Raw genomic sequence first — 21,518 nt, forward strand, 5'->3', positions numbered from 1 at the left:
ACAATATGTAGTGCAGTGTATGGTTTATTACTATGCTTTGGTTATCTATTCCAACTCATATTTTTAAACCTAAGATCTTTCTTTTTTCCTACTTAAAAATGGAAAGTTTTTTAGTTCCAAATATTTTTTTCATAGTTTAAAACTATGTAATATTATTATTGATATTCATGTCACATAAATAATTTTGGACATATTTTAATTTTTTTATAGGGACAGACAGAACTCATCATTAGTATGGCTTTTTACTGGAATGTTTTGCATTTATTCATTGTTCTTTGCTTGGAGGGCAAATTTAGATATTTCAAAACCACTTTTCATGGGTGTGGTAAGTTTTACTTAGATATATCCTTTGACCAGAAAGTTAGTGAAGAATGTACAAATTTGTCTTTCATGAATCTTGTAGAAGAGCAAGTTATCTCAGAAATAGTTAAAATTGTATATACATTATTATAAATCAAAATTTAAATTATTGAACCAGTAAGGCTAAGCCTTCTTTTTTGGGGGGTGGAGGGGGGCGGGAAGCATTGTTTAGTTAACACAATAGTTAAATAGAAAAATAAATGTAAGGTAGATTTCAGTGAGTCATTTTATATGTGTGCTTGCAGATATAGGTACTACTGCATTTCTCCTGGAATTTTTTTTAAAAATAGCAAAGAAATATGGGTTGAAATTAGGGGCTCTACCAACACATTCCCTTATTTCTTACCTCACTAGTCCAAGCCTATGCAAAAGAGCAAGTATATTTCTGTTTTTCCCTGACTACCATATCTGAGATTAGAGTATTTCTTCTCCTTACAGAAGAAACTATATAAATGTAGATAGCTCTTTTTTTAACAGCTGAAACAGTTTGTGTGTGTGTGTGTGTGTGTTCAAGAGGCCTGATGAATAATACCTTACTTGAGCACCTGAGTTCTGAATCAGTTGAGAACAAGATAAACCAGTACATTGGGTGGGAGAATCACCTTTGTTACCCATAATGCTGAGATTGGAGAACGTGGTTAATATCTGTGGGGAAGGGAGTCTCCTCATCCTGCATCCCTGGATGGGCTAGTCACAGGCAGTGCTGCACAGGGCAGGCCGCTCCCCTCCCCAGCTCGCCTCACCCCAGAGTCTGCCCCTGGACAAGTACTTCCTATGGGCGGCTCACTTCCAAGAGGAAGAGAGAGGAAAGAGGAGGGCTATGCAGGCCCAGTCCCAGCTCCCAAACTCCCCAGTCAGCTCAGTCCCTACAATCCTTCAGGAAGAAATAAGTGAGGGTAGAGAGAGGCCAGGAGTGTTAATACTACTGGAGCTTCTCTACATGGAAGGAAACATCAGGGGTTAAGCAAAAGCATTTCTCCACCTCTCCTGCTTTGCCTGTTAGAATAAAGAGTTCAAGATGAAGTTTGTAGTATAGAAAAGAATGTGTGGATCCAAAAAGGAAGATCCACACGTCAAACAGGGAAGGAGGAATGCTTGAAAATTGAAAAGTAAAGTGACATGGAGTTAGGTTGGAGAAGGCAGTTAAGAAGACCTAAATGACACAGGCATAAGCAACTAGATACATGCAATATATTTTTAAAATATATAAATACCTGATTGATTGCATGAACCAGTCAACTGGACACCCTGTTTGCATGCCTATTCCACAGGTGGAACGATTCTGGATGCAGAGCAACGCAGTGGTGGCTGTCCTCGCTGGCATCGGTTTGGCTGCACTTGTTTCTGAGAGTAACCGAGTACTGAACACCAATGGGCTTCAGTGTCTGGAATGGCTTTCAGCAACTCTTTTTGTAATTTACCAAATATATTCTAATTATAGGTAACACACGGTTATTTTTATGAAAAGTAGCATTCAAGCCAGAGGCATTTGGATATTTAGATTCTAGGGGTTTGTCTTATTTTTACCTTCCACTAGTTTTCAAAGGGAGACAGTTTGGTCTGAATGCAGTGGTTCTTAGACTTTTGAACAAGAATCTCAGCATGAGTGATGTGTAGTTTCAGGCCATTGCAAACAAGGTTTTGGGTGGTGCATGTAAACTATCTGTATATTTTCCACTAAGGAATCCTAGAGATACTTTTTAGAATCTGGAGTGTACGTAAAATTCCATGATCTAAAATACCACTTAGATGGAGACTAAAGACATTTGGGGTTTTTTTGTATGCCCTAAAATAATTCACTTTATGCTTCAAAGATTTCATCTTTTGAGTAATTCTTGGCCCTTATCTAGTACTCTCTGTAGTAGTGTATATTAAGTATTTTAAATAATCAAAGTTCTAGAAGTTTCTTAACCCTTATGCATTATTAGTATTAAATGTATTTTTCAAAATCTGCTTAATAACCATTATGAAAACTTCAGTCTAACATAAAAGATGTAGAAGTTTAGATGATAGTTCATTTATTTGCAGCAGTATTGAGTAAACATTACAGAAGTGGAAGAGTCCATTGGAGTTTTGTTACACTGAGATTTGATTGGTACTTTAAAAGGTTACATTCCCCCTTTCAACTTAACTTGAAAAACTGATGTTCTTTATAATACTGAGGAAGAGCCGGTGTTAGGGAGGCTGTGTCACCAGGAGGCCTTGTGGGAAGGGGATGCAGGTGCCAGATACAACTCCAAGCTCAAGAAGGGTTTGCCGAGCCCATAGTGTGTTTCCCACCCTTTTTTTAAAAAAAAAAAAAACCTTAACTATTTATTTTATTTATTTATTTGTGTTTTTGGCTGCACTGGGTCTTCGTTGCTGCACGAGGGCTTTCTCTAGTTACGGCGAGCAGGGGCTCCTCTTCGTTGCAGTGCGGGGGCTTCTCATTGCGGTGCCTTCTCTTGTTGCGGAGCACGGGCTCTAGGCACGCAGGGTCAGTAGCTGTGGCTCGCAGGCTCTAGAGCGCAGGGTCAGTAGCTGTGGCTCGCGGGCTCTAGACCGCAGGGTCAGTAGCTGTAGCTCGCGGGCTCTAGGTGCGCGGGCTTCAGTAGTTGTGGCACATGGGCTTAGTTGCTCCGCGGCATGTGGGATCTCCCTGGAGCAGGGCTCGAACCCGTGTGCCCTGCATTAGCAGGCGGATTCTTAACCACTGTGCCACCAGGGAAGTTCCACTCACCCTTTTTTATCCCAGTCTTCTCGTGGCTCAGGTCTTTAGGGCAATTCCGGTTCCACACCAGGGATGCCTGCACAGACTGGGTGGTTTGGTTTGGTTTTGATTCTTTTTTTACCCCAGGTGAATGGAATAGACAGCAACTTTCCTGGGTGGCAAAATGTGAGGCATCGCCCTGCAATGTAGGGAATCACAGTAGAAAATGGTTGCATCAGTTACAAAGGCAAGGATAATATTTTGTTCCTGGAAGTATTCATTTGCTTTGTGAGGCTAACCCAGTGATTCAACTTCAGGCTGTGTTTTTCAGTACCATTACATGTAATGGACCTGATAATAGCAGGAAGGACATTGCTTGTTCTGTTTTTCGATGCTTTTCCTTTCTTGTATTCTTTTTCTTTTTTCATGGAAAGCTCTCAGAATTCATGCCAGTTTTTTCTTTGAAGTTAGAAAGTCCACTTCATCATTGAAAAGAGTTGTACTGCTACTGTTGGCAATGGCAAATAATGCCTGGAGAGAAGTAAACATCTCAACAAATTATTCCTTCCCTTCCTTCTCATTGGTCTCATTCTCTAGTGATTTCTGAGTCTAGAAGGGAGAGAGGAACACAGGGAGTCTTTGGTCCAGGGAAGTGGTGGAAAGGATCAACCTCTATGTGCAAGAGAGTCAGACAAACGTGCACATTTATGCCAGAAACTGGCAGATTTCCTTTTGCATTTCTGAAAATTCCTTTGAGCTAAATGGAATTAACATGAAATTACCTTAAACTCCAAGTGGAATCAGAAACCTTACTTCTTTTTAATGAAATTGGATATGCTTTTAGGAAAAAAAGTACTTATTATTGACCACTAACTGATTCCCTTTTTTATGGAAATGATAATGAATTCCAGAAGTAAAGCAGTATGGTGATTTTTCTCAATTGCACAATTAGTTCCTTCTTTTTTTTTCCCCAGTTAATAGTGTTCCCTTTTCAAATATATGCATCCTCTTAGAAGATACGTTAGAATATTTTAAAGCGCTAAATGTAGATTGTGTGATGGGAAAGGAATGGAGCAGGAAATAAGCCCAGTCTTATTAAAACTAAAACAATGTGTTGCTATTTTAATATTTTGTAATCCTTTTATTTAGCATTTGTGACCAAAGGACCAACTATGTGATCGATAAGTTTGCAAAGAATCTTCTAGCCTCTATGCCTCATGATGCAATTATCTTACTCAGAGGAGATCTGCCAGGGAATTCTCTCCGTTACATGCATTATTGTGAGGGACTGAGGCCAGATATTTCATTAGTGGATCAGGAAGTAAGTATATGAAAGATACACTTAGAATATAGTAGTAGCGATCATTTTAAAACATATGTTTTTTAAAGAACTATTTTTTTTAAACATTGAGTGGGTACAGTTTCTATGATCACTCTTAGGTAAAATATATATCACATTCTTTATTTTAACTAATAGGAAAAGTCATGAGTTGCTTCTTTCCTTTTTAAACTGAATGTTCTAAGAATTAATGTGTTTCATATTAGATTCAAACAGCATCCTAGGTCTCTAGTTCACATGACAGACCATGACAATGTTGTGTTGTAAATTTATTTTTAAATTGTTCTTTTACATCCAGCCAACTCAACCATTCAAATTAACACTTCCCAGTGATCCAGGGATTAAAATAAATTAGGTTGACTATAAAATAAGTCATACTGCAGGTTGGTATATATTTCATGCAAAATAGAAATTATTGACCACAATTCTGCTATAGAATTTATTTGTAAATTTTGTTGATCTTATGACAAAAGTATTTTTGGAGAGGACTTGTAAAAATTTCAAGGTCTATTAAAACAATCTTCTTGAACTGAAAAAAATATATGTAAACTATAGGATTTATTGTTTAAGCCATAAATAGTTAAACAAATCTTTCTCTGGTGTTTTTAGAATGGTTGTCAGGAAAAGAGAAATTCTTAACCTTGAAAAAATACATTTAGTTTGACTGAGCAAACTATTAGGCACAATACTTACTTAATAAATTTCATTCAATTAATGACTAATTAAAATTTTTTGAGAACACTATAAACAGATTTGCAAATATAGGGAAATTTGAAAATTACACATTTTTTAGACAGAGTTTGCATTTATATCATGTACACAAATGATTAATTTGATCTTCAGTCTAGCATCTGACAAAAGCTAGATCATTTGTTGAAAATTTGGTATCAGACTATGATTTTAAATACTATTTGGGATGACAGCTACTATGATTGAGAAGCTTGGATTTCAAAGTTAATTAGACCCAAATTCAAGTCCTCATCCTCTCACTTCCTGGATGTGTGACTGGGGTCTATTGATTTTTCCTCTCAGAGCTTCTGTTTCCTTATCTATAAAATGGAAATGATCATTAGATAAGTAAGTTAGGATGCTTCTGAATGTAAGGAACAAAATCCCTGACGACGAGTAGCTTAAACTATGGAGTTTTTAATCTCACAAGACAAGTAGTCTGGAGAGAGGAGGTTTAGGATTGATAATACAAGCGGTTCCATGAGGGCAGTGTTCTGGGGCAGCTTTTCTGCGGGTCTCCTGAACTGATGGATGCCTGGTTCCAAACGTCACATGCCAAGTGCTTCTTCTGGGCTCTCTCTCTTTCTCTCTCTCTCTCTGTATTGGGAGTAACATGTACCCCAGAGGCCCCCAGCAGACCTCTGCTTGGGCCCCACTAACCAGTATTGGGTCACATGACCACTCCTAAACTACTCACTAGCAAAGGAGAATCACTAGAACTACCTGATTAAAACCAGGATTGTGTTAGTTGGAAAGGAATGGCTGTTGAGTGGGCAATCAACAGTATCTGATATAATTTAATTATTCTCACATAATAAGGTTATTATGAGAATTAAGTTAGAAAGAGTAAGGCCATAGCACACAGTGGGTATTTAATTAATGTTACTATACCCAAGAACTGAAACTATTGGGTAATAAACTCTAATTCAATAAGTATTTTTTGAGTATTTACAATGTACACTTAGATTAAAATTAATTTGTCACTTCTAGTTAAATGACTTGTATAGACAAGTAAAACATAAGCATAATTGCTCAAACGATGATATCCAAACTTAATGAAGCTTTGAAGGTGTAAGTAGGAGTCTTCTCTTTAAAAAAAAAAAAGAAATCTGTACATATAAAAGTATAGAATGAAGTATATATTAAGTATAGAATTAAGAAAAAAATTTTGATACTAATGATTTATTTTAATCAAAAGGATATGTAATTAATTTGGAGCTACTAATAAATTCAGATAATTTAGCCAAAGGGTTTTTAATTTTGAGGCCTAGGTTATCATATAATTGAGCTTCTCAAGGGCAGGGATTATATCTTCTTCATTTTAGGTGAGCAATACTTGTTTTTTGAATGAATGAATGAAAGAACAGAGTAATGACACATCTCTGTATTTTGCCTAGGTTGTCTAGTCTGGCCATCAGAAAGGCATTTCAGGTCCAGCAAACATAGTTTGGGAACTAGTCTATGCCAGGCATTGTGATAGGTGCAGAGGCAGTGAGATGAAAACAGTCCCTTTCATGTAGGAGCTTGCAGTCTAGTGAGGAATAGGCTAAGAGCTATAACTGAGGTGGGTACAAAGTGCTGTAGGAGCATGGGACCTGGGGAGGGCATCTGAGAGGAAGTGGTATTTAAGCTGGTTCCGAAAAGTTCAGTACACACTCTCTAGGCATGAGAACGGGAGGTCATTCTGGGTAGTCTGGCAAATGCATGGAGGTAAGTGAAACTAGGTGCTGATTTTATTGATGGCTGATAGTTATAATTTAAGGCATGAAACCTAAGGTCTAAGTCATTAGAAGAATAGTCAGTGCCACATACCTCAGTTGCATTTGTATGTACTTTTCAATTATGTTTATATTTAATGAGTACCTCCACATTGTAGAACCTTTTCATTGTCCTTGATAAAGTTGATTCTTTTTAAAGAAACATATTAAAAGCATGATATCATATTTTATCTTTCTGGCAGATGATGACTTATGAGTGGTATTTACCCAAGATGGCAAAGCATTTACCAGGCGTCAAATTTCCTGGGAACCGGTGGAATCCTGTGGAAGGAATATTACCTAGTGGAATGGTCACATTTAATCTTTATCATTTTCTTGAAGTAAATAAACTGTAAGCACTCTTTTCATATAATAGCTTTTCTAAAATCTTAAGCTTTTCTAAAATTGTTTATGTAGCAGCTGTGCTTCATCCAAAAGACCAATTTTCTACACCTATTTCCCTGTCACCGGTGAGATTATCTCTGTAATTAAATTGAATATCTGTGCATAAATGAGGCCAGGCAGAAATAAATGTTATTGTTCTGGGTAAAAGAAAAATAAAGACAGATTAGCAAGAATAGCAAATAAGATCTTAGTACAATTCAGAGAAATTGGAGATGTGCCTGCCTACTTGAAATCATTGCAGGTAGATCGCAAGCAATTATAGTTTCCCCCTGATCAACACCATGGCCCCCTTTTAAGTTTAATGCAAATGTTTTCCAGGAATAATCACTATATAAAAATAGCTTAAGGATTTTTTTCTAAAGGATAAGGCATTTTTATAAATAAGAAAAACACCCACAGTTATGCTGGCTGAGATAACATATGAGAATTGTGAATTCTATACTTGAGAACATAAAATTATTCATAGTTAAGGTCAAGAATAAATAACTCCTTCAGTGGTAGTGTTGAACATTTTTCCTGTCTGTGAAATGCTTGGGATTGTCCAGAGCGTGAAGAAGAAAACTTATTTCATAATTTCTATTCTCTTATAAAGGGGACTTCAGAAATTCTTTGTAAAAGTTAAACTATCCCTTACCAAGAACCTAATGATGTGGTACTTTTGGTGTTCAGAGCCTGAAGTTTACTGTGGCTCATGAAGTAATATGAAGGTGATAGGTACAAATGTGCTGTGAGAGTAATATTTAATTGTTCTGTTTTGGAATGTTAACAATTAACATCTCCAAATCAGCATTTTTTGGTGAATTTTATTTAATTCTACCTTATAAACATTAATTGAACCTACTATGTACCAGTTTGTATTAGGCAATAAAGTGAGACAGTTCCAGATTTAAGTAAGACTACAATCTAGTTGCATCTATACACAGATATGAATACAATTGGCCATAATATGATGGCATAAGCTCTATACTAACAAAGCCTTGTAAAGTGTGAGACACAGTAAATGTTCAATGTGTGTTTACTAAATAGATGATTTAATTGACAGTATAAGCCAAGTGTTCTGGGAGCATGGATGAGGAAGCAATTAATTCTGCCCAGGGGCATTTATTCAGTATTTATTTAATAAATATTGGGTATTCAAAATGTCCCAAGACCTATACTAGCTGCAGATGCATGGGTGTGATCCCTGCTGTTGCAATCTTTCACAGAGGTGTCAAGTGGTACCTTAAACATGAAACAGATAAGTTATAGTATCAGCTGGCAAGCTTGATAATAGTGGTATGGATAAAATGTTGGAGACTTAAAGGCTAAGTAAGAATTTGCCAAGTGGGTAGGAACAATTAGGATACAGAACACATTCATGACCCCAGAAACTCCCTTTCACTGTCCTGTGTCATCATACTGTCCCCAAAGCCCTAACCCTCACAACCACTGATCTATTCTCTGTTCCTATAGTTTTACCTTTTCCAGAATGTCATATAAATGGACTCATAAAGTATGTGACTTTTTGACACCAGCATATTTCACTTAGCATAATGCCTTTGAGATCCATACAAGTTATTGTTGTATATCAATAGTTTATTCCTTTTCGTTACTGAGTAGTATTCCATTGTATGGATGTACTACAGTTTATCCATCCACCTGTTGAAGGACATTTGGGTTGTTTCCAGTTTGGGGCATTTGTGAATAGAGCTGCTATAAACATTCATGTACACGTTTGTGTGTAAATATGTTTTCATACCTAGGAGTGGGATTACTGGATTGTTTGTTTTTTTACTATTGAGTTTTGAGAGTTCTGTGTATATTCTAGATTCAAATTCTTTGTCAAATACGTGATTCATAAATATTTTCTCCCAGTCTTTTTGTTCTCTTCAAAGTGTCTTTTGCAGATAAAAGTTTCTTTATTTTGATGAAATCCAATTATCATTTTTTTTCTTTTATGGATCATATTTTTTGATCTCATATCAAGAACTCTTTCCCTAATACCAGGTCTCAAAGATTCTCTCATGTTTTCTTCTAAGAGTTTTATAGTTTTATGTTTTACATTTCAGATCAATGGTCCCTTTTGAGTTAATTTTTGCAAGGGGGTTGCTTAGAACAAAGGTCTTTTTTTGCATATGAATATCATTTGTTGAAAACATTATTCTTTCTTCATTGAATTGCATTTGCACCTTTTTCTATATTTACAAAAAAATCCTTCTGGGTTTTTGGTTGGTTTTAATTTGATTAGTGTTTTCATGGTATTTCTCTTTTTATCCTTTTGCTTTTAACCACCTATGTCACGTTTAAAGTGGGTTTCTTGTAGACAGTATATATTTGGCTCTTGTTTTATTATCCATTCTGACAATGTCTATGTTTTCATTGTGTATTCAGATCATTTGCATTTAATGTAAATATTGATATGTATTAGACGTACATCTATCATTTTATTATTTGTTTTCTGTTTGTTTCTCTGTTTTTCATTCCACTGTTTCCCTTCCTGCTTTCTTTGGGATCTTTGATTTTTTCTAGTATTCCATATTAAATTATTTTTACTATGTCTCTTGGTAAATTTTTTCACTGGTTGCTCTTGGAATTACAGTATACAGACATACTTAACTTTTTACAATCTACTTATTACTTCAAGTGAACTGTAGAAACCTTAGTGGCATATAAGTTCCTTTAACCTCCCCACTTTTGATTGAGTTGTCAAATATATTAGACGTGATAATTTTTGTTTTCAACCATCATACATATATTTTTAAATCTAAGAGAAAAGATAATCTAAAATAGTTGTCCACATATTTACCAGATCTGTTGCTCTTCCTGCAATCCTGATATTCCAAGTTCCCTCTTGTATCATTTCTCTTCATCTGAAATTAGTCCTTTAGCATTTCTTTTAGAACAAGACTGTTAGTGAATTCTCTTAGTTTTCCTGTATCTGAAAATGTCTTTATTTCACCTTCATATTTGAAGGATATTTCTGGATATGGAATTCTGGCTTGATAGTTCTTTTTTTTCCCCACCACTTTAACAATGTTATTTTATATCCTTTTGACATGCATGGTTTCTGATGAGAAATCTGCAGTTACTCAAATCATTGTTTCCCTTGTGTAAAATGTGTTGTTTTTCTCTGGCTGCTTTCAAGATTTTTTATTTGTCTTTAGTTTTCAGCAGTTTGATTATGATGTATCTGGGCATGAATTTCTTTGAGTTTAACCTACTTGGGATTTACTGAGTGTCTCGAATCTGAAAGATTATGTCTTTCACAAAATTTGGAAGCTTCCTGACATTATTTCTTTAAGTACTTTTTCTGCCCCACCTTCTTTCTCTTCTCCTTCTGGGATTCTGATGACACCAGGGTTAGACCTTTTGATATTGTCCCACAGGTGCCTAAACTCTGTACATTTTCCTCAATATTTTTTCTCTTTGTTTAAATTGTATAATTTCCCTTGATCTGTCTTCAAGTTCACCCAGTGGAGGAGTAATAGGAATTTGCTCCCAGCCTTTGGAACCACAGCTCCTCTGATTAGCGAGAAGTGTTCCCCTTCCTCAGAGCTATAGGGACCTGCCCAGCTGCCACTGCTGTAACTGTGCTGCTGCTGGCACAGTATTGCCCGGTGCCCAGGGAAGGAAAGAAGGGAAAACATCCTGGGGATTTCCTCTGCTCTCTCCAGTCCGTACAAGTTCCTTTTCCTGCCCCTTGGGCTAGGAAAAAGGGAGGGGGCTGGGCTTTTCTTGGAGTTCTTTCTGTCCTTACTTGGTATGTACTTTTGGGTTTCAGGCTTCCTTTGAGTCCAGGCCAGGTAATCCTGGAAGGGGAAAAGGGATAAACTCACTGTGAATTTGGTGGAACTTAGAATTCTGCTTTCTTCCTTCAATCTTCTTTCTACCATTTACTTTTCAGAGTCTTCAGATAGTTGTTCCAGGTCTTCTGTTCAGAAATTATAGTTGTGTGCAGTGAGAGAGACAGAATAGAATATGATGACTCCATCTTCCGTAGAACCAGAACTCTATTATGTTTTACTTTATGTCAGATAGTGCATTTAATCTTAAACAGCTGTGAAAGATAGTTCATACCAATTTCACTGATGAGGAGACCAGACACAGGTAATTAAGTAATTTCCCCAAAATCATAGAGGTAATACATGGTGGAAAAAATCCAAAATCTAAGCCAGAAGTGTCTTGTTTCAAAGTTCATGAAATTTTTACTTTCAAGTAATTGCTCCTAACATGCTCCTTTTTTTTTTCTACTTGGTAATAGCTGTTAAGGTATACACCAAAAATTGGAATAGAACCAGTCAATTATAATGTTTTTGAGCTAAGTTTATTTAAACCATTTCTATTACTAATTTTTGCAGGATTTGAAGATCCTAATAGTTAGTCAAATCTAATTAATTTTATTCAGCAAATATTGTGTATTAGCTGTGCATCATGCTATGTGGGATTTAGAATTAATTCAGAGATAGCCTATTCTCAGAAAGATTTATAAATGAAGATAACAAGTTCAATAAAATAATGTTAAAAGAGATTAAAATAAAATGCAATGGAAATTTGAGGAAGGAGAGAGTAGTAGTAGTAGTAGTAGTACTACTACTACTACTACTACTACTACTACTACTACTACTACTATGAAGACATATTTCCACCTATACAATTTTAAAGGTATCAAATAATATGTATATTTACACGTGAGACAGAACCACAGAAGCGTTCCTTGTAACAGTGCTTATCCCCAAGTGATTTCTTACAATGTCACAAACAGGTAGTTTTATCATTTATGTCTGTGCGCTTCCCCTCAACCTCCCAAACAGCATTTTTTACACTAATATCAATGTAAATTTATTTATTTTTAAAATTTATTTATTTATTTTTGGCTGCGTTGGGTCTTTGTTGCTGTGCACGGGCTTTCTCTAGTTGCGGCGAGCAGAGGCTACTCTTCGTTGCGGTGCACGGGCTTCTCATTGCGGTGGCTTCTCTTGTTGCAGAGCACGTGCTCTAGGTGCGTGGGCTTCAGTAGTTGTGGCATGCAAGCTCAGTAGTTATGGCTCACGGGCTGTAGAGCACAGGCTCAGTAGTTGTGGCGCACGGGCTTAGTTGCTCTGCGGCATGTGGGATCTTCCCGGACTAGGGATCGAACCTGTGTTCCCTACGTTGGCAGGCAGATTCCCAACCACTGCACCACCAGGGAAGTCCCTCAATGTAAATTTAAAACAATCTATTTGGGAGAGATTTAAATAAACCAAAGTGTTCACAAATGGTTTATTGGTAACCGAGGTTTAAAGAGTCAGAAGTGACCCTTCATGAGTTATACTTTAACATTTAGAACTTTAAGTTAAAAATGCATATTTTTCTGTTTTCAATAGAAAAGAAACATTTGTTTGCATAGGAATTCATGAAGGCGACCCAACCTGGAAAAAGAACTATTCACTTTGGCCATGGGGTTCTTGTGACAAATTAGTTTCTTCGGAGATTATATTCAACCCTGAGGAATGGATTAAACTTACGAGAAACATCTATAACTGGACTGAAGACTATGGAAGGTATGGCGAGCAGTTAAGTTTTTCATCAGTGTATAGCCATTTTGTGTGCCTAAAAAACTTACTAAGTTTTGAGATGCCTTTAAATTATTTGATATATTTTGTGTTTTTTTATTAGTAGTTAATATTGTTATTTGCTGCCCACAGAGTATTGTAATAGAGAAGGAGAACATGTATTTCTTGTCCTCAGGCTTGGAGATGGAGGAAGGGCGGTGGTGGTTGATTGGGCACCACAGTAGTTAAACATGTGCCACCGTCCACCTCCAGCTGTTGTAATGCTACACGGTCCACCATCCTGTAGCTTAGACCCTAAAAGTGGAAGAGATTTATTAACTGCAACAGAGCTTTAAAAGGCACTCACTCTGTTGCCCATGATAGTTTCCACCTGCATAAACTCATATTTTTTTTTCTTCAAGAATGGCAGATCACTTCTCTGTAGGGAAGACTGGGATTTGAGTAACTTTTTCTTCAGTTGTTTGTCATCAGCCTTGGTCTGTCGTGTTGGGCATGATTAGTCTTCCTGGAAGCATTTCTACCTAGACTTGACTCTCTCCCATATGGAAGACGAGTCACCATCTGAAGATAGGTGTCTCCATTGCCTATTTTTTAAATTATGAATTATTCAAAGATTAGATAATTATTGCTTATAATTCAAGAACAACAGTCAAGATCATATGAACAAATGGTACCAAAGTTTTTTGAGTCAATATGAGCAAATAGACCACATTGCTGTGCACCAGCGAGAGCTGGATAAGTCGTTCTACATCAGAGTACTCTGTGACGGGAATTCCCTGGCAGTCCCGTGGTTAAGACTCAGCGCTTTCACTGCCGTGGCCCAGGTTCAATCCCTGGTCAGAGAATTAAGATCCCACAAGCTGCACGGTGCAGCCAAAAAAAAAAGTACTCTGTGACCATTGTGAGGAAAAGTTAGAAAATCACCTGTTCTCCAAACAGCTGACGACAGTACAGGTACATGGCATCACTCATTATCTCCATTCTGTCAAAATAGATACGTAATAAAAGAAATTTTAATTAAGTGAAAAAAAATCAGCAAATGGTTCAGCCAGTGTTTTTGGAGCAGCATCCTAGCTCCAGCAATGACTTATCCAAGCCGGGAGTTCCCTCTCTTTACAGCTCAGTGGCTCTTAGCTGTGTCCATAGAGTGACCCAGGCCTCACCCCTGCCCCATCGCCCACCTGACAGTTCTTAGGAACAGCTGGCTCCCCAAATGCCTCCAGCCTCTTCCCACTAATCTTTAGTTTGCTCCCGTGAGGCACTGGGGCTCATTATGCAGATTAAGAATACATTTACCAAAACCTCAAATTCCTAATGATCAAATTTTTCTAGGAGAATAAGTTTGTTATTTTGGTCTCTATCAGTACTTCAGGATGCAGCCTATTTTATTTGCCTTGTAAGATTATAAAACAAGAATTACATGTCCACAGCAATAAAGGTAGCTAGCAGAAACATGTTACCGTTTTCTTGTAACTGCAGGTTTGCTCCATCTTCCTGGGAATCTGTGGCCAACGAAGAGATGTGGCAAGCCAGGTGAATAATGTACACGTGTGTGTTTGCAGTCTGTCTGTAATGCAGCAGAAGAGCCTCTGGCGCTTTTCATCTGGGGAGTAGTGGTGCGTGGGGATCATAAAAATAATGCTTATGAGCAATTATTTGTTTGAGGCATTGTACTAATCATTACCCATGCATAATCTCATTTCATCCTCACAGTAACCTGTGAAGAAGTTATTATTATCCCCGTTTTACAAAAGAACAAACTGGAGGTAGAGAGGTTACTTGTCCAAGGCCACATAGTTCTACCAATAGAGTCCAAAACTCACATCTCTCTGACTCTGGAACATTCCTAATTCCTATGCTCTCCTACCTCAACTAAACCAAAGTGAGTGTAATTGATTGAGGAGAAGTTGATAATTACAACCCTGTCTCCATGTGTAATGTGCTAGTTAATTATTTAAGCACTTATTGAAAACTTCCTAGAGACCAGGCACTGTGCTAGGCATGGAAGCTACACATATGAATATGACACAGTTCCTGCTCTCAAGGAGCTCAGTCTAATGGAACAGACAGACATGTTCAAAGAGATCTGACTCTTCATGTGCTAGATGCTGTACTTTCCTGTTGTTCCTGTGTGGAACAAACCCTTCATGGTGACGCTCTTGACTCTCTGGGTTCCTGTCATTCTTTTAAAGTATTCAAAATATCTAACACTAACAGACTTTGGCCTAAATATTAATGTAAAAGTCCTAAGTGATGCAGACAGGGGTACCAAGTATGAAGTGCTTCCTCCAGTAAAAATGTGTTGATGCCCACTCTGGGCCAGGGACGGTGCTTTGCACCAAGAATTGAGTTAGGGTGTAAAGGGCTTACATACATTTAAAGAGGTTTTTTAAAAAATTGTCAAGAGGGACTTCCCTGGCGGTCCAGTGGTTGGGGCTTTGCCTTCCGGTGCGGGGGGTGCGGGTTCGATCCCTGGTTGGGGAGCTGGGATCCCGCTTGCCTCGTGGCCAAAGGGCCAAAGCATAAAGCAGGGGCAACGTTGTGACAGATGCAATAAAGACTTTGAAAGTGGTCCACATCAAAAACATCTTAAAAAAAAAAAACTGCTAATAAATGGTTCTTGACAAAATAACAATTACAAAAAAGATACAGTTTTTGCAGTAGTGTTTTTGAAAAAGTCAGAAAATTGCATATTTCAAGTTATCAGCCCAGTTATAGCAACAAATACTTGCTTTGAAGAACTAATCAAAGATACACCGAATGTCTCCACAATTCCTCACTGTGATTGAATGTGGGAAAGCTGGGGGAGAAATCACATAAAAGAAGAAAGCAGGTCATTATTCGGGCAGGTATTGATTTAATTGGTGTGCTGAATACAATTTGGATGAGCTCATGTGGTCAAAGAGTCCAGCCATCTTTGAAGAACTGGTCACACGTGGCATGAACCGTCACGATGGGTACCTTCAGGGATGTGCTGACAAACTCAGCAAGTCTCCGCCTCCCAGCTGCTCTTGCATAATGAAATGTACATCTGGAAGGAAGATGATGTACAATAGGAATGATGAACATAAGCTTTTTTCTAAAAGATTTGGCAGTAGGTGTGAATGCAGTGTCTTGGGATGGCGGGGGAGGATTACCGTTGGTTCAGAGTAAACTATTAATATGAGAGAAGTGAAAAGAATACAATAAATGGTTTTGTATGTTCCTTATCAGTGGAAAAGTCTGGCAGATTTAGCTTTGAATGTAAAATTGACATGAACACCCTTCCACTCCCAGGATGAAAACCCCATTCTTCATCTTTAACCTGGCAGAAACTGCAAGTTTGCCTTCAGATGTGAAAGCTCAACTCTACACTCACGCGTATAACGTATGTTGTACTTTTAACGTATATAAATTTATTTGGTGGGAGGGTAGTGGTGACTGTTTGGGATGGAGAAAGGGTGTATCACAGTAGAGTTTTTACTTTTTTGTTTCCAGCTTTATTTGGCATTATAAAGCAGTATAAATGGAAAAATAGTCATGTGTATCACATATGATATCTAAAGTAAATGGCTGTGGTCCACAAAATAATGAAAGAAGTTCATGTCCTAATCTCCAGAACCTATGAATATATGGCCTTACATGGCAAAGGGCACTTTGCAGATGTGATTAAGGATCTTGTGGTGGGGAGATGATCCTGGATTTCCAGGTGGGCCCAACGTAATCACAAGGGTCCTTAGAAGAAGGAGGCAGGAAGGTCAGAGTCAAAGAAGGAGATGTGGCATTGCAAGCAGAGGTCAGAGAGAAAGACTTAAAAGATTGCCACACGGCTGGCCTGGAAGATGGAGGAAGGGGCCACAAGTTGGGGAGTGCAGGCAGCCTTTGGAAGCTGGAAAGGGCAAAGAAAGATTCCAGAGCCTCCAGAAGGAACACAGCCCTGCTGATTTTACAAAAACCTTGATTTTTATGACTTTTGACCCCTAGAAGTATTCAATAATACATTTATATTGTTTTAAGCCACTACATTTGTGGTGATTAGTTACAACAGCAATAGGAAACTAATATGATGGCTTTATTTAAAAAAAGAAACAAGTTCTGATGGGTTGCCCTCTATGCAAAATCATGATCCTGGCTACACTTGAAATGATCGGGCCATGGCTGGTTGGGATTTCTTTTTTTTTTTTAATTTATTTATTTATTTTTATTTATTCATTTTTGGCTGTGTTGGGTCTTCGTTGCTGTGCACAGGCTTTCTCTAGTTGCGGCGAGCAGGGGCTGCTCTTCGTTGCAGTGCACAGGCTTCTCATTGTGGTGGCTTCTCTTGTTGCGGAGCACGGGCTCTAGGGCACGCGGGCTTCAGTAGTTGTGGCACGCGGGCTCAGTAGTTGTGGCTCATGGGCTCTAGAGCACAGGCTTAGTAGTTGTGACACACGGGCTTAGTTGCTCCGTGGCATGTGGGATCTTCCTGAACCAGGGCTTGAACCCATGTCCCCTGCATTGGCAGGCGGATTCTTAACCACTGCGCCACCAGGGAAGCCCTGGTTGGGATTTTATGAGAGAGATAAAGGGTCATGGAGAGTGGCTCTGTCTTCTGATGTGGCCCCAGGAAACCAAACAGCCTTCACATCCAGCCACACTGAGGCTCTTGCTTAGCTAGCTGGTCCTCTGTGATGGCAAGGGGAGTACAGAGTAGAGGCTTGCTTTGCTGTAGCACTATGTTAACAAGTCCCTGCTTTTCTGTGATTTATAGCACTGGGCTCTTCATCACCTTCAGAGATATTCTTGGAGCCTGCTGTGTAGGAAATAGACATCCTGGCGAAGGCCAATAAGAACAGAGCCCAGGAGCTGTATGTCTAAGCAAGTGAGGAGGTATTTCTGCTGTCTCTGGGCTGCTGTAGATCTACTCAGCCAGGACATTTGTTTGGTGCTGAGTCAAAATTGCATGGTGTCCAATTAGTATGACAGATTTTACTCCTCAATTTTGTGCTCATTGGTCCACTGTTTATTCATTTATTCATTCACTCACAGAGCATTTATGGAGCACCCAGTCTGTACCAAATACTGTGATGGAGACAATCAGGAATATTCCCTGCTGTCAAAGAGGCACAAGCTAGAGAGAGAGATGGAAGATAAGGTCCTCAGTTAATTCAGTCGTGAGAGTTACGAGAGGTTTGCAGAGGTGCGGTGGGAGCAGAGAGCAGCATATGAGTACAGCCTTCTGGGGAGGGGCTGGTGAGGAAGGGAGGGAAGGCTTCTAGAGGAGATGTCACCGCAGTGTCATCTTGAAAGATCAGAAGGAACTGGCCAGGCAGATGTGGGGCAGGGTAGCGAGAAAGTGGGGGAGGGCGGACAGTCCATAAGGACGGAACCACAGGGACAAAGGCGGAAACCTCCTAGGTGCCCACTCAAGGACAGCCAGGGACTAGTTATAGGAAGCGGCATGCTGGAGTTCTGTCTGGCAGTCAGGAGGTCTAGGTTCAAGGCCTGCTCCACCATTCACTGTCAACTGTGAGCCAGTTAACCTTTCCAGACCTCTATTTTTTCTTTAAAAAAAAAAAGTGGACTGTAAACTTTATAGATTATCTCTCATATCCTGGTCATATCTGGTTCATCTCTAATACCCTGTGATTCTGTGAAAAACAAGTAGTATTTAGTTGGGAGAAATCCGAGACTTACTAATATTTTATGTTCTCATCAGTGATCTGTTCCATGGTCAGTTGTTAGGCCACTACTGAAGCTAATTCATGGATTTATTGTCCCTTTGGGCCTGTTAGCATTACTCTGTTCAGTGAAGACAAGTCTGTAGCAGTCTATAGGTATCTCCTTCACATACGTCTTCAGATGTGTGACATCATTTGCAAGACAAATGAGGCCAAATACTCCATGGGTCAACACAAATCAGCCCCTAGTACAGGTGTTTCAAGAACATTCTTGTTAGGTATAAAAGATATTTTTGTTATTATTTACATTATCCTGCTCAATAGCTTATACAGAACATTAAGTTCAGGTATAGTGGGAGAGCAAGAATGATCTTTGTTATCTTTAGGAATACATCTGATACATTGAAGATTTCCCGCCAAGACAGAATACGTTCCACTAACACTAATGTCACAGTGATACACGCCTAGAGGGGGAAATGTAATTCCACATGATGAGAAATGACTCTTAGCTTCTTAAGATACAGCACATGTGGCCTAATGGGCCATCCAGAATGAGTCGATGTTCTAGAAAAGGGTAGCGTAGTTGTTCTGATGTCTGAAGACTGAAGCAGGGAGGTCATGAGCGTGCCTCTTATTCTCTTGACCCATTGGGAAATGAAGTGCTAGCATCTGTCTTGCGCTCCAGAACCTTATCAGGATTTTGAAAACTTGGGAAAGAAAAGACCCTGAGCACCTGCTTTGTTCCGGGCAGCCTGCCATGCATTTTACAGATGTCCCTCATCAGAGGGAGGCTTGGGAAGAGGAGCAACGGATAGGGAAAAAAACCCAAAAAACTATGAGGAAAGGTAGAGAAGCTTTGAATATTTTACTAAGAAAATAAACGGGTAGGAGGCTGACTTAATAGCTTTGATGTCTATGAACGTGCGAGGTGACTCTCCTATTTTATGGAGTGAAGAGAACTAAGGGGAAAATAGCTTTAAAAGGCAGCTTGAGGACTGAGGGGTATTAAGTATCAAAATGACATATCAAATACGGATCGGGGACTTTTTCATGGGGATGTTGTTTTGAAATAGATTAGGTAGGCATTTGTCTGCTCTGGAGTAGGGGTTGGGGAAATAGATAATATAATTGGGTCCCTTTCAACTGGATGATGTAATGAGTATAGTTCTAATTCAAAAAGCCCTTGTCGCTGGAGAAAGCATCGTTGCTTGTCCTGTGCTCTCATGGAGGCTACTGGTTAACTCAAGTGCCTGTGGATCTGACTCCAATTTGATAATCCCCGAGAAGGCTGTGAAATTCCCAAATAAGCAAGTATAATATTCTGTTTTGTAGATCTGCATCTACTTCTTGGTTTATTTGTTAAATTTTGATGTTTTTCCTCTGGAAAACTCAATATTAAAGATTCTAACTCTATCCAATTAATACTATCTCTGATATTGGAAAACAAAGTTCTGAATTCCTGTGGGCAAAGTTTTAACTATGAAAATTGTAATTTTAGGACACTGTGAAGATTTTCAATGTCTCACTTTAAGGATGTCTCTTAAATTCTATTACGCCCAGTCTGTTTGATGTTGGATTTGTTTGATGTGTTTTATTGTCGCTATTGTTATTACTGTTGTTTATAATATAGAGAGAAATTTATGTAAAAATGAGGGGCAAAATTTAAATTTCTTCAAGTTCTTTTTCCATGCAGTTTTCTAAAGAAAGCTATTTTTTTCTCCAATAGCTAAATTTAGAGTTTCAACCTTTCTGCCTGTTGAGTAAATGGCTTTCCATGAATTAGAACTAAATCCCTTTCTCAGAACGTCTTTCTGGAGGAAGAGCATTTTGTCCTGACACAGTGTGTCTTAGGTTCCCTCTGCAACATCCAAAAAACCCCAGAAGCAGTTTTAGATGAAGCACATTTGCCTCCTGCTACTGTAATAATTATAGTAACATCCTTGCATTTTCTGCATGGCCTAGCAACAATTAGATTTTTACCGTAGGCTGCTTGGATTTTTGTTTCTTGTGTTAATTTCTCTGTGTTTTCTGGTTTTTTTTTTTTTTTAAAAAGTCAAGGGATAACAATGGAATACCAACATTTTTGCTGTCTTCCAGCTTTATAAGGAGATTGTCTATTTACGAAAGGAACACCCAGTGAACTGGCATAAGAACTATGCCATCGCCTGTGAACGGATGCTGCGCCTTCGGGAAAGAGGTGCAGACCCTGAAGTCTTGTTATCTGAAACCATCAGACACTTCCGTCTCTACACTCAGAAGGCCCAGAATGATCCACAGCTGGCCGATATTTCAGTTGCTCTAAAACACCTAAGGAAAGAACTGCAAAGTCTGAGAAATATGAAAAATGGCTGAGACAGCAAACTGTGAAAAACCTGCTTGGCGTTTGGCTTCCAAAATTCCAAAATCTCAAAGTTTTTCATCCAAGAAAAGAAACAGCATAAAAAAATGGAAGCCTAAGTCATCTCCCAGATATAAGTACATGGTGCAGCCGTACTGTTTCGGAGGGGGGCGCGGCTAGAGACTGAGATGTGCTATTTATGCAAATTATATTTAGCCCATGTTACTGAATTAGCATTTCAGCGAGAATATTTTGAAAAATCTTCCTACTTCCACAGTCTTTCACCAAATGAGCCGCTTGATTAGATTCTAGAAGAGAATGAACTGTTTTCATATACTTAAAATATTGACCATGAATCTTAAGGGCCCTGCTTATTGGGATTGGTATTGAAATTAAATTCTTAAAACATTAATACCATACCAAAGACATTCTTTGTTTCCGAGAAGTGAAATCATTTTTTTTTTAAGAATGAATCTTGTTATGCTTCAAGTTAGAATACTGGTTTTTTGTTTTTGTTTTTTGTTTTTTGAGTAGCTGGGGTTGATACATAATCTCACACTTCAAACTAAATACCAACCAAATGATATTTTGAAAAGGTTGGGGTTTTATTGTCTTAGATCATTCTCTGAAATCACTAAAAAATTAAGCTAATTGTTGTTTGCTTTTTTTTCAGTTGCTTAAACTGATTGGCAAGTAAAAAGGATTTTGTCTTTCCTTAATTAATTTTATAT

The 21,518-nt window shown here is 38.4% G+C and overlaps 1 protein-coding gene across 3 annotated transcripts in view; it reads left to right on the forward strand.

Annotated features, from left to right (window-relative positions):
* TMEM260 (transmembrane protein 260) overlaps positions 1–21,199 on the forward strand; it is a 59,622-nt gene extending 38,423 nt beyond the window's left edge. Inside the window, exons 9-17 of one of the 3 annotated variants that reach the window (XM_059914296.1) lie at positions 211–325; positions 1,632–1,801; positions 4,199–4,370; positions 7,078–7,226; positions 12,622–12,798; positions 14,290–14,343; positions 16,087–16,177; positions 19,630–19,756; positions 20,547–20,631. In XM_059914296.1, coding sequence (XP_059770279.1) covers positions 211–325; positions 1,632–1,801; positions 4,199–4,370; positions 7,078–7,226; positions 12,622–12,798; positions 14,290–14,343; positions 16,087–16,177; positions 19,630–19,722 — 1,021 coding nt within the window. In that variant the 3' untranslated portion in view covers positions 19,723–19,756; positions 20,547–20,631. Of the gene's footprint in view, positions 1–210; positions 326–1,631; positions 1,802–4,198; positions 4,371–7,077; positions 7,227–12,621; positions 12,799–14,289; positions 14,344–16,086; positions 16,178–19,629; positions 19,757–20,546 lie in introns of all 3 variants that reach the window. The other 2 variants (XM_059914295.1, XM_059914297.1) reach the window with 2 other exon arrangements.
* The last annotated feature ends 319 nt before the right edge of the window (positions 21,200–21,518 follow it).

This window comes from Balaenoptera ricei, chromosome 2, assembly GCF_028023285.1.
Source record: "Balaenoptera ricei isolate mBalRic1 chromosome 2, mBalRic1.hap2, whole genome shotgun sequence".
Lineage (NCBI taxonomy): Eukaryota > Metazoa > Chordata > Mammalia > Artiodactyla > Balaenopteridae > Balaenoptera > Balaenoptera ricei.